A 14,175-nucleotide genomic window follows, 5' to 3' on the forward strand; every position below is an offset into this window, starting at 1 on the left:
TGAGAAAGGTTTTGAGGCTCTGATTAGTTCTTTCAGTCTGCCCATTGCCTAGGGGGTGATAGGCCATAGTGAAGTCCAAGGAGATACTGAACTTGCGACAAAGGGCCCTCCAATAACAGGCAGTAAATTGAACACCTTTGTCAGAGAGAATGTGGAATAGTAATCCATGTATCTGAAAAACACGTTGTACAAAGAGGCAGACTAGTTCAGGAGCTGAGGGGAGCCCAGAGAGGGGCACAAAGTGGACCATCTTGGAGAATTTGTCCATAATGATCCATATTACCATAGCGCCATGTGAGAGAGGGCGATCTATTGCAAAGTCAGTGTATATGTGGATCCAGGGTTCCCTGGGGACTGGCAACTGCTGTAACAGCCCCCAGAGTCAGACATGATTGGTTTTGTTCTGTGCATAGGTTGGGCAGGATCTTAAATAGAATTTCACATCCTCCTTAATGTGCAGCCACCAGTAATGGTGTGTTGCGACCATCGCTGCCCAATGTCTCCAATCCGCCCTCTTTACCTCTGTAGCGACTCCCTCCAGGTCTGAAGGACGGCTGGCTGCCGCGGCGTCTCCTTGCTGTCTCTCTCCAGCGTCCCCGGACCGGCTTGACGCTGCAGATCCGCCATGTTGCCTGAAGCCTAGGGCGTGAGCGCACTCCGATTGAAGTACCAGCAAGGGCGCGAACTTAAGGGGCGCCCCCCTGAGATGACGTCATCCGCTTCCATTATTTAAAGGTCTCTGATATCGCTAACAAACAGAGTTAGCAAGGATTCGTTCTAGCTACTCTGCCTCCTCGGACTTACCAGAGGTAGCCGCTCCTCGGGGGCCTCGCTCTCTCTTTGCCTTTCAGGTTTACTGACAGGAACTGGTACTCGCTCCTCAAGGGCCCTCGTTCCTGACTATCTGCTGATTCTCTTCTGCCTGGAAGCCATCACTGTCTACATCATTGTGAGTTACCATCATTCTCTCAGAGCTTTCCCTGGAACCAGGTACTCGCTCCTCGAGGGCCTATCCTTTCCAGCTCCTAGCTCCCTGAGACCAATATGTGAGTGTTGTCATCTAAGTTCTGTTCATGAACTCTGCATACCCTGCCTACTCACGGTCTACAGTTTCTCAACACCTCAGCCATCTAGGGATCGCTGTTCCAGTATCTGAGGGACTTCAGCCCTGCCGGGCACTACAGCTCACTACTGCCACCTCTGGTGGTTTCAAGACATGTTTAATAAAAGAACTAGTGTGTGTCTGTCTCTATACTCTAAGCCTAGTCAATGGTCCCTCTCGGGATCTTTCCCCGGGGGCATGGACATCTGCCACCGGCCCAAGGATCCACCCACTACTGTCTCCAGCAGTCTATACAACCGATTGCTACTCTGCCTACGGAATACATCAGATTGCTATTCCTATCTGATTGCTCCTCCCACCAACATAGCGGATTATGACATGGTGCTGCAGAAGTTTGAGAGTTCTGGATGTTCCTGGGTGCCCTGCTACCCAGGAATCATGTGCCGTTTCAACACTTTTTCCCAGAATCTCTTGGAGACAACAGACTTCCCTGCCGGAATGAGGCCAGGAGGATCATAGCTGGCTTGATGATATGTCATAAGAACATAAGAATATGCCATACTGAGTCAGACCAAGGGTCCATCAAGCCCAGCATCCTGTTTCCAACAGTGGCCAATCCAGGCCAAAAGAACCTGGCAAGTACCCAAAAACTAAGTCTATTCCATGTTAGCATTGCTAGTAATAGCAGTGGCTATTTTCTAAGTCAGCTTAATTAATCGCAGGAAATTGACTTCTCCTCCAAGAACTTATCCAATCCTTTTTTAAACACAGCTATACTAACTGCACTAACCACATCCTCTGGCAACAAATTCCAGAGTTTAATTGTGCGTTGAATGAAAAAGAACTTTCTCCGATTAGTTTTAAATGTGCCACATGCTAACTTCATGGAGTGCCCCCTAGTCTTTCTATTATCCGAAAGAGTAAATAACCGATTCACATCTACCCGTTCTAGACCTCTCATGATTTTAAACACCTCTATCATATCCCCCCTCAGCCGTCTCTTCTCCAAGCTGAAAAGTCCTAACCTCTTTAGTCTTTCCTCATAGGGGAGCTGTTCCATTCCCCTTATCATTTTGGTAGCCCTTCTCTGTACCTTCTCCATCGCAATTATATCTTTTTTGAGATGCGGCGACCAGAATTGTACACAGTATTCAAGGTGCGGTCTCACCATGGAGCGATACAGTGGCATTATGACATTTTCCGTTTTATTCACCATTCCCTTTCTAATAATTCCCAACATTCTGTTTGCTTTTTTGACTGCCGCAGCACACTGAACCGACGATTTCAATGTATTATCCACTGTGACGCCTAGATCTCTTTCTTGGGTTGTAGCACCTAATATGGAACCTAACATTGTGTAACTATAGCATGGGTTATTTTTCCCTATATGCATCACCTTACACTTTTCCACATTAAATTTCATCTGCCATTTTGATGCCCAATTTTCCAGTCTCACAATGTCTTCCTGCAATTTATTACAATCTGCTTGTGATTTAACTACTCTGAACAATTGTGTATCATCTGCAAATCTGAGGCTTCTACGAAAACTAAAAAGTCATGGGATAGGAGGCGATGTCCTTTCGTGGATTACAAACTGGTTAAAAGACAGGAAACAGAGAGTAGGACTAAATGGTCAATTTTCTCAGTGGAAAAGGGTAAACAGTGGAGTGCCTCAGGGATCTGTACTTGGACCGGTGCTTTTCAATATATATATCAATGATCTGGAAAGGAATACGATGAGTGACGTTATCAAATTTGCGGATGATACAAAATTATTCAGAGTAGTTAAATCACAAGCAGACTGTGATACATTACAGGAGGACCTTGCAAGACTGGAAGATTGGGCATCCAAATGGCAGATGAAATTTAATGTGGACAAGTGCAAGGTGTTGCATATAGGGAAAAATAACCCTTGCTGTAGTTACACGATGTTAGGTTCCATATTAGGAGCTACCACCCAAGAAAGAGATCTAGGCGTCATAGTAGATAATACATTGAAATCGTCGGCTCAGTGTGCTGCAGCAGTCAAAAAAGCAAATAAAATGTTAGGAATTATTAGGAAGGGAATGGTTAATAAAACGGAAAATGTCATAATGCCTCTATATCGCTCCATGGTGAGACCACACCTTGAATACTGTGTACAATTCTGGTCGCCATATCTCAAAAAAGATATAGTTGCAATGGAGAAGGTACAGAGAAGGGTAACCAAAATGATAAAGAGGATGGAACAGCTCCCCTATGAGGAAAGGCTGAAGAGGTTAGGGCTTTTCAGCTTGGAGAAGAGACGGCTGAGGGGGGATATCATAGAGGTCTTTAAGATCATGAGAGGTCTTGAACGAGTAGATGTGACTCGGTTATTTACACTTTCGAATAATAGAAGGACTAGGGGGCATTCCATGAAGTTAGCAAGTAGCACATTTAAGACTAATCGGAGAAAATTCTTTTTCACTCAACGCACAATAAATCTCTGGAATTTGTTGCCAGAGGATGTGGTTAGTGCAGTTAGTGTAGCTGGGTTCAAAAAAGGTTTGGATAAGTTCTTGGAAGAGAAGTCCATTAACTGCTATTAATCAAGTTTACTTAGGGAATAGCCACTGCTATGAATTGCATCAGTAGCATGGGATCTTCTAGGTGTTTGGGTAATTGCCAGGTTCTTGTGTCCTGGTTTGGCCTCTGTTGGAAACAGGATGCTGGGCTTGATGGACCCTTGGTCTGACCCAGCATGGCAATTTCTTATGTTCTTATGTTCTTATCTCACCCGTCGTATTTCTTTCCAGATCATTTATAAATATATTGAAAAGTAAGGGTCCCAAAACAGATCCCTGAGGCACTCCACTGCCCACTCCCTTCCACTGAGAAAATTGTCCATTTAATCCTACTCTCTGTTTCCTGTCTTTTAGCCAGTTTGCAATCCACGAAAGGACATCGCCACCTATCCCATGACTTTTTACTTTTCGTAGAAGCCTCTCATGAGGAACTTTGTCAAACGCCTGAGTTTTCACCAGGCGTTTGACAAAGTTTTCACCAGGTGTTTGACAAAGTTTGACAAAGTTTTATCCCATCCCTCCATTAGGAAGGAATGGGATAAAACATCGGCTCAGTGATTCTTCTCGGCAAGTTGGTGGCGAAGTTCAAAATCAAATCAAGAGAAGAAGAGAGTTCAATGGGCCTTCTGAGCCCATTGAGGCACTGAGCCTGTGGAAGGTATTCTAGGTTTTTATGATCTGTGTAGATGGTAATTTTGTGTTGAAAGCCCTTCAAGAGAGGTTGCCACTCTTCCAGAGTGACATTGATGCCCAGAGGTTCTCTGGCTCTGATGTAGTTTTTATCAGCCAGAGAAAATTTTCAAGAGAAAAATGAACAAGGAATAAGTTTACCTTCTGTGATGTGCTGACTGAAGACAGCCCCAGCCCCAAAGGAAGAGGCATCTACTTTGAGTACAAAAGGACGGGATATGTCTGGGTGCTGGAGACAAGGTCCTTGAGTGAAGGCTTGTTTGAGCTTCTGGAAAGCATCGACCACTTCTAGTGGCCAATTTCTAGTATTTTCTCCCTTTCAGGTTAAAGCTGTGAGTGGAGTGGCCAGCATGGAGTATCCACAGATAAACTGCTGATAGCAATTTGCAAATCCGAGAAATCTTTGTAGTGCTCGCAAACCGACTGGCTAGTGCCATTCCAGGATGGCCTTCTGTTTTGCGGGATCCATGCTGAGTACGATACTGGAGATGAAGTACCCCAGGAAGGGCAGGCTCTCATGCTCAAAAAGGCATTTTTCCAGTTTGGTGTATAGATGATTTTCACGTAAGCGCTGAAGAATCAGTTTTACCTGGGACCTGTGAGTAGACAGAGAGCAACAAAAGATGAGGATGTCATCTAAGTACACCACAATGGAAGAGTATAAAAGATCCCGGAAAATATTGTTCACCAATTTTTGAAAGACTGCCAGGGCATTGCACAGGTCAAAGGGCATAATTAAATATTCGCAATGTCCATCCCTAGTATTAAAGGCGGTCTTCCATTTGTCTCCATGCTTGATTCAGATGAGGTTGTATACACCCCGAAGGTCCAACTTGGTGAAAATTCAGGCTCACTATAGTCGGTTAAACAGCTTGAATATCAATGGCAAGGGGTAGCGGTCCTTTTTGGTGACAGATTTCAAGCCTCTGTAGTCTATGCAGTGTTGCAGAGTTCCATAGTTTTTGCTACAGAGAAGAACCCTGCTCCAGCAGCTGAGGATTAAAGCCTCTGGAAAGATTTTCTTGGATGCAATCACTCATAGCCTTAGTTTCTGGTCCTGAGAGTGGATACACCCTGCTTCATGAAGGGTCCTTGCCTGGGAGGAACTCAATCTCGCAGTCGTAGGAGTGGGGAGGAGGTAAAGTCTTAGCCTGCTGTTTGAAGAACACGTCCAAATATTCCGCATATTGGGGTGGCAGCCCCGGCTGGGCAGCAGCAATCATGATGAGAGCATGAGGCGTGACAGAGGCAAGACAGGAGGAAAAGCAGGTCAGGCCCCAGTGGGCCAGTTCCAGTGTGGAACAATCAGTGATGGGTTGATTTGTATTTGTAATTAAGGGAGATCCAGAACAATAGGATTGACTGCTCTAGGTAGGATGTACAGGGTGATCAATTCAGAATGAAGAACACCAGTGTGGAGGGTCAGGTCAGGTCACAGACCACGCTGTCCTGCAGCGTGCCCTACATAACCAGACCACATGGGGAGCAGGACAGAATCATGTCTGAGACTCAAACAAGGACAGGAGTCAGGATATCACTTGGAATGAGGAACATGGCTTGGAACAAGGAACATGGAAATCCTCTGGCTGGACAAGCTCCACGAGCCTGGAACTAGGAACATGACTCAAGACTTGACTTGGAACTTGGAATTCTAAAACAGGATGGACTCCGAGGACTTCACAGAAAGGCTGACCCACCTGTTACAGAATGAAGGACGCATGTGATAAACACAAGTGATTTGTAGTTATGAATGGAAAAAAGCTTGGAGTTTAGTAATATTGGAATAGATAGGAAATAGGGCAGATGAGATGGTCCTTACAGCCTTTATTTATTTATTTTTAATTAAAATTATTAATATGCTGCTATTACACTGTTTGGTGGTCAAAGCGATTTACATAATAAACTAACATACATAATTAAAAGGTATAAAATAACATTAAAACAAGAGCATGAATAAAAACACAATGAGCTTGAACTATTGACAAACTAATGAAAAACATATACAAAATCACTTTGCCGAAAAAAGGTGGTAATGGGGATGATGCTTATTTTAAGTGTCGAAAGGGGTGTATTAGAAGCCAAATTTAAGAGGCAGAAGTAGCATCAAATCACTCATAAAAAGAAAGGTTTTAAGATTCTTTTTAAAGTCTTTGTGGTTAGTAATCTGCCTCAAATTGTCAGAAATTGCATTCCAGATTTGGGGGCCAGCGACAGAAAAGGCACATCTTCTGGTGATATCTAATCTGGCTACTCTAATTGTGGGGATTTGCAGTAAGTTTTTATGCATAGAGCGTAAATTCCTATTGGGTTGATAGATTCAAAGTTGAGTACAATGCCATGTAGAAGCATCATTATATATCAGGTTATGTATAATGGAGAGGATTTTATATCTTATTCTGTAATTAATAGGTAACCAGTGTAAATATATAGAATAGGAGAAATATGATCCCTGCGAGAAGTGCCAGTCAGAATACAAGCTGCAGAATTTTGCACCAGTTGTAAGGGGCGGATAGCGTTATCATGTAATCCGATCAGGAGTACATTACAGTAGTCAAGACTGTTGCAGAGTTGGACCCTTAGCCCGAGATGGAGTTGACGCTACCCATGGGGAAGCCCCCACGGGTCCCCACCGTCAGGAGGTAGAGCAGAATGGGAAGCAGAGGCCAAATGGATCTTCACCAATACCAGCCCTCGTTCCCCCCAGGTTGAGCCCTTGGGTACCAGGGCCGGCTGGTCTTAGGTGGGCCTCCGTGTGGATGATCCCGTGGAGGATGCTCAAGGTAGGGAGCCAGAAAGCAGTGGAGACACAAGCTCCAATGGAGCTTGGTTCAAGACAGGGCCTGGAACCAGAAGCCCAGAGAGGCTGAAGCAGGCTAGGAGTCAGGAACACGTTAAGTCCAGGCTTGTAAGTAGGCAAAAGCCTAAGAAAGGCCAAGTTCAAATTATCCGCTGGAGGCAAAGTCAGGTACAAGCTGGAATCAGGGCAGGTGGCTGGAAACAAGGTCAGGTACAAGCTGGAGTCAGGGCAGGTGGCTGGAGACAAGATCAGGTACAAGCTGGAGTCAAAGCTAGGGAATCTGTCCAAGGCATGGTCAGGAACAAGCAAGGGTCACAGCCAGAGAATCCATCCAGGTCAGGAACAAGCGAGGGTCAAGCCAGAGAATCCATCCAAATCATGGTCAGGAACAAGTGAAGGTTAAGCCAAGGAATCTGTCCAAAGGGAATCTGGAAACAGAAAGCTGGAACTGAAGCACAAGGACTGGAACAAGAAAGCAGGACTGGAACTAGGACAGGTACAGGAACAGGAACAGGAACAAGCAGCAACTAGGCACATGACTGAAAGTGTGGAGACCTGTTGCCAAAACAAAGACTAGATGGCAGAGCCTGCCTTAAGTAGCAGGGCCCAGAGACATCATCATCCGGGGCCACAGGAAGGTTTCCCGACGTGGCCCCTTTAAAGTTGGGGAACGCATGTGTGCCTAAGGCAGACAGACTGAAACTATGTGGTGGCAGTGTCTCCCCTCGATGCACTTTGGGAGACCTTACTGGGACCGGAGGAGGCCGCGGAGCTGCCAGAAGAACCTGGTAGTATAGCAGGAGCACGAGCGCATAGGCAACTGCCTACAGCTGCCAAAGAGGAAGGGCCAGGTCCGGGACCTGGGCATCGGGGGCGAGTAGAGCCGGCCACGGGCCTGCCACAGCCGGGATATGCAACAAAGACCACTGAAGATTAAGGATTGTAATATTGTGAGAAAGTTGTCTGGATACAGTAAAGGGCAAAAACGTTTCAGCATAAGGAGTTTGAAAAAGGAATTTTTCACAATATTGGAAATGTGATGAGACATAGATAGACTAGAGTCCAGTATAAAACCTAAATTTCGTGCTTTGGACACTATTGGAATTAAGGTACCATCTAAGTTGAGTTGAGTCGGGAGACTACAAGTGGATTGAGGAATTGAGAATAGATGAAGAATTTCAGTCTTTGCGGTATTAAGGCGATTATGTGAGAGCCAGCTATTAATTGTTTTAATGTATAGACATACAGTAGAAAGGATATTGGACCACGACAAAGAGTATGGAATGAAAAACTGAATGTCATTTGTGTGGATCTTGAATTGGATGCCTAGGTTGTTTAACAGGTGACATAAAGGTAACAGATAAATATTGAAGAGGATGGCAGAAAGAACAGGTCCTTGTGGTACGCCTGAGGAGATTGTAAACCAGTCGGATGAGTGAGAACCAATGTTTATGTGATAAGAACGATTTGTTAGAAAAGATCAAAACCAGTTAACTACTATGTCTGTTACACCAATAGATTGAAACCTTGAGAGCAAAACTAAATGATCTAAAGTATCGAAATCAGCTGAAATATCTAATAACACCAAGATCTAATCGGTATTGGCATCAAAGCCTCTGATTATTGTATCAAGTGAGGATAATAGTAATGTTTCAGTACTATGGCCTTTTCGGAACCCATGTTGATTGGGATAAAGAAGAACATTATCATTCAAGTAGTTTGTGATTCTGTTATTTTTGCTAAAGTAGTGAGAGAGGCTATTGGATGTAGATTGTTGCGATTTGTGAAATCTTCATTTTTTTCTTTGGAATAGGCAAAAATCGAAGTTTGTTTAAAGAGAACTGGACAATCTCCTGAAGAAAGTGATTTATTTATGAGTTGTGAAAGAAATCACTTGTCAGGTCAGATGAGGCTTTCAGGTATTGACCATGACAGGGATTAAATAGGGATGATGACATTTTGATCTTATGTAATACACATGAAAATGGTAGCTGCATTTACAGCAGAGAAATTTGACCATGTACAGTCTACTGAGTGTGAGGTGTCATCCGGATAAGGAAGAGTTAAAAAAAATTGGAAATATTCAGAATTTTATTTTTAAAATGCATAGCAATTTGATTACATAGAACGTTGTCAACATTTGAATTTGGCAATACTTACATTGTTGTTAGGTTTTTCATTATGTTAAATAAAATGGAAGAATTTCCATTTGCAGCATTGATTTTGCCTGAGAAGAAGTTCTTTTTGGCAGTGTTAATTTCCCTTCTGTATTTCCTCAAACAGCAGAAAAAAGAGTTTTTTGCGGAAATAGTCTTATGTTTTCTCCAATTGCATTCAAGACGCCTTAGTGTAGTCCTTAGCGAATGAAGTGAGGTAGAGTACCAAATGCCAAAGGTTTTGGTTTAGCTGTGTATTGTATGAAAGGGGCAAGGGAGTCTAAGGTATTATTGGTTGCTTGGTTCCATGATAACACAGTGGAATTTATGTCCATATCGACTGTGGGGGGTATGTGAAGTGCAAGGGCTTCCGAAAAGTAATCTAGATTAATTTTCTTTTGTTTGAATGTACAAATCTGTTCATTATTGGTAACGTTAATAGTATTTTTGGTTTCTAGACTAGTATTTAACTGAATAATCTGGTGGTCAGACCAGGGTACGGGATATGATGAAATCATAGTAGAAGGTAACTTATGTACCTCTGCCTCACACGGGGCAGGGGTTTTTTCCAACTCTTAGCTGGATCAGTTTCCAAATTATTCAGCTATTGCCATTTAGTAATTCAGGCATGCATCCCAAAGTTTGAATGCTGCTGGTACATCCTATGTGTTCAGAATATTAGAAACCAAATGATCTTAAAACCAGAGGTTAAGGACCCTTCCCCATCTCCTTCTTTGCTGTCACACCTATTTCTCTAGGCTGCATGTATCTCTTCCCTTACAGGCTGATGTAATACATTTTATCTGCAGTAGTGTGCACAAACTTTATTCCAGATGCAGCATGGAGAGATTGGAAGATTGTGCATCCAAATGGCAGATGAAATTTAATGTGGACAAGTGCAAGGTGTTGCATATAGGGAAAAATAACCCTTGCTGTAGTTACACAATGTTAGGTTCCATATTAGGAGCTACCACCCAAGAAAGAGATCTAGGCGTCATAGTAGATAATACGTTGAAATCGTCGGCTCAGTGTGCTGCAGCAGTTAAAAAAGCAAACAGAATGTTAGGAATTATTAGGAAGGGAATGGTTAATAAAACAGAAAATGTCATAATGCCTCTGTATCGCTCCATGGTGAGACCGCACCATGAATATTGTGTACAATTCTGGTCGCCGTATCTCAAAAAAGATATAGTTGCAATGGAGAAGGTACAGAGAAGGGCAACCAAAATGATAAAGGGGATGGAACAGCTCCCCTATGAGGAAAGGCTGAAGAGGTTAGGGCTTTTCAGCTTGGAGAAGAGACGGCTGAGGGGGGGATATGATAGAGGTCTTTAAGATCATGAGAGGTCTTGAACGAGTAGATGTGACTCGGTTATTTACACTTTCGAATAATAGAAGGACTAGGGGGCATTCCATGAAGTTAGCAAGTAGCACATTTAAGACTAATCGGAGAAAATTCTTTTTCACTCAACGCATATTCGCATAATAAAGCTCTGGAATTTGTTGCCAGAGGATGTGGTTAGTGCAGTTAGTGTAGCTGGGTTCAAAAAAGGTTTGGATAAGTTCTTGGAGGAGAAGTCCATTAACGGCTATTAATCAAGTTTACTTAGGGAATAGCCACTGCTATTAATTGCATCAGTAGCATGGGATCTTCTTGGTGTTTGGGTAATTGCCAGGTTCTTGTGGCCTGGTTTGGCCTCTGTTGGAAACAGGATGCTGGGCTTGAGGACCCTTGGTCTGACCCAGCATGGCAATTTCTTATGTTCTTATGTTCTTAATCAGGGTTACAAAAGATCAGATCCAAAGTGTGACCAAATTTATGTGTTGGAGTTGTAACAAGTTATTCCCATCCAAGACCTTTCATAGCATCAAGTAAGGCAGATGCAGAGGAGTGTGGAGTATCAGAATCAAAATAAATATTAAAGTCACCTGCAATAATGGTTTATGTTAAGTCAAGTCTGTAGGCAGAGTTGCTATAATTTCAAGTAGAGGGGATGGATTTTATCAACCATCATGTTGGATGTTCCCACAAAACCTCAAAAGTTCTTAAGATGTATGGGCCTGATTTAGTAGGAATTCTACTCATTAGGTTTGAAAAAAACAAACAGTCAGAGTTGTTAAGCATGTAACAAGGGCATAGCTTGGTGGATTCACACAGGAATACAAAGTCCTTTACCTCTGGGCCATGGACTGAAATTTGATCCAAGTCCTAATTAAAAATCATTACATCCTAGTGTCATTTGGTGACCTGTACAAAACAAACTTGGTAGTCTTAGTCCTTTTTCAAGGACAGTTTAAAATGGGGAAATGCTTTCAATGTATGCACCAATTAGCACAGACTGAGACGAATTTTCAACATGAATTTTTCTTTAACTGTAGGAGCAAAATTTCATTAACACTAGTTAATTATGTTTAAACCAAGCTTTCAATAAGCAAGTGCTAAATATTTCATATAGTCATATGGTTATAAGCCTGCATTCAAAACTCTTCGTTCATGGATGTTGACACAAACACAGATACCTTAACCAATTATGTATTGTTTTATTTTATGTCCCCTCTTTTCATACATTCATTGTTCTTTCTCTGTACTGTTCACATTGATGTATACACAGTACTAGGCTGTAACAATAATGTAGTTGTTATTCTAGTGTCCTTACAGAAGCAAATGATGCTCACTGGTATTGTTTCAACTTCTAGGAGCGGCCATTGCAAAGCGTTTGAAGCCATTTGGAGTTAAGAAGTTCCTGTATGCCGATATCGGCCCCAGACCCGAGGTGGCTGCCACAATCTCAGCAGAGTTTGGTGAGAAGATCACTTTTCACTATAGTTAGACAGCATTAAGCAAACAGCCACATTCCAAAAATTCAAAAAAAAAAGCACAAAAAAGTCTTGATGAATCTTGCCACTTCTTACAAGTTTAAAATTTGTACTTCTTCAAGCCCTGTGTGGACTTGCTACTATGTGTTTTGTCTAAATAATCCTAAAATTAAATTCTGCCAGGAAATGGAGAATGACACCACAATCGAAACCTACATAACTATGCCTAACATGGTGTAACAAATGTAAAATAACTTTATGTAGGTTTCGATTCTGATGTCATATTTGTAGTAACCGGAAGTTGGTCTAGGGTAGCCACTGATGTGAAAAACAAAAGCAAGACCAATGCCTTGGAAAAAAAATGTATTGAATTCAGTAACACCCAACTCTGGCCGAATTTCACCTTTTCGGCTGCATCAGGGACTGTAAAAAGTAATAATTAAACATTTATTTACATGTATATTAACATAGTTAAGAACAAATTAAAAACAAATTATAAAAAGGATTAAATCAACCCAGTAAATAAATTAAATTTAAAAATCCATACAATCAAAAGCAATTCTGTATACATACACAGAGTGTCACAGTGTGAGGAGGCGAGACAACATAACACATGTATTTGATAGGAACAAAGACAATTTGAAATTAATTAAATTTTTTATCCTCATGTAAACATAATTAAAAGTATGCAATCATAAGGTAACTGTTGCACTCAAATTTTAAATTTTAAATCTTGATCACATTTTTCTTTTGTTCAAATTATATATGTTGTATGACCTTCCTTGTCCCTCCACTGGGGACATGGAGGCAAACGAGGTGGAACTCACTGGAAGTGCAACCTGTAGCACTGGCGCACAATGGATAGGACCCAGAGGTCCAAAGTTATGGAGGTCCATCAGTCCGCACATAACTGGAGCCAACCCCCGACCAGGAGGTCAGTGCCCTGCGGTAAGGGCTGGCTCAAGCTCCCTGGCCGCCAGTCAAAATCCCATGGAGGGGTTCTGTGGTGGAACTGTGGTTACTCGGGGTGCCTGAGGCTGCCTGGGCCTCAGTCTGGGAGGAGGTTATTGAGCTCTGGCCCTCAGAACCAAAAGGGTAGTATTTACTTGGCAGGTGGAAGGGCCTCTTCGGATATTGCCGAGGGGGCTTCATGGGTGGCTGGATATCAGAGGTACTAGCTGACAATTGCTGAAGTGTCTCTTGACAGTCCTTCAGTTGGGCCACCGCTTCCTAGATTCTGTCTCCAAAGAGATTTTTCCCCATGCATGGCAAGTCAGCCAGGTGGTCCTGGATTTCAGGGCATAAGTCTGAGATGAGTAGCCACGCTGCCTGCCGGGCCCCGATGCCTGCCGTGGTGGTTCTCATGTCTGTCTCGAAGTTGTCATAAGCAGAGTAAACTTCATGCTTATCGCTCTCCAGGCCCTGCTGAACAACTTTATGGAAATTTATTTATTTATTTATTTATTTATTTAAAACATTTTATATACCGATTTTCACGGAGGGTATCCGACCAAAACGGTTCACAACTTCAAATTATAAAAGATAAAATAATAATAATACCAAAGAAAATAAAAAACATAATAAATAAATAGGAAATAGTAAAGATTGAAAAAAAATACATTGTATAATTATAATCCCTAACACTCTGCATGACTTAACTAGAAAGAAAATTTTTTTTTTAACAAAACAAGAAAAGTCAGAAATTTAAGAAGAATTACGAAATCAAGGTTCTCATTATCATGTAGTTAGCAACAAATAGTCTATTAAGCTCCAGATATGTATCATAAACCGATACTGATATTATAAGGAGCTTTGAGGAGAGGTATTCACTTCCTCAATTCCTGCATAAGCTATTTTAAATAGATAGGTTTTTAGAGCCTTCTTGAATTCCTTGTGGTCCATAATTGATCTCAGGGAATTTGGAATCGAGTTCCAAAGGATGGGTCCCGCCACTGAAAAGGCTCTCTCTCTTGTTATATTTAGCCTAGCCAATCTGACTGTGGGCACCTCAAGCAGATACTTAGAAGTAGATCTAAGATTTCTAGTAGGCTTATATAACCGCAATGAGGTGCAAAGCCAAGTTGAGTCCGGATCGTATATTAACGT

At 42.3% G+C, this 14,175-nt stretch overlaps 1 protein-coding gene across 1 annotated transcript in view; it reads left to right on the forward strand.

Moving 5' to 3' along the window:
- Window positions 1-14,175, forward strand: part of LOC115092267 (glyoxylate reductase/hydroxypyruvate reductase-like) — a 154,509-nt gene that overhangs the window by 43,110 nt on the left and 97,224 nt on the right. The window contains exon 6 of the mRNA XM_029603014.1: window positions 11,950-12,054. Coding sequence (XP_029458874.1) covers window positions 11,950-12,054 — 105 coding nt within the window. The remainder of the gene's footprint in view (window positions 1-11,949; window positions 12,055-14,175) is intronic.

The sequence above is a fragment of the Rhinatrema bivittatum genome, chromosome 1 (assembly GCF_901001135.1).
Source record: "Rhinatrema bivittatum chromosome 1, aRhiBiv1.1, whole genome shotgun sequence".
Classification (NCBI taxonomy): Eukaryota; Metazoa; Chordata; class Amphibia; order Gymnophiona; family Rhinatrematidae; genus Rhinatrema; species Rhinatrema bivittatum.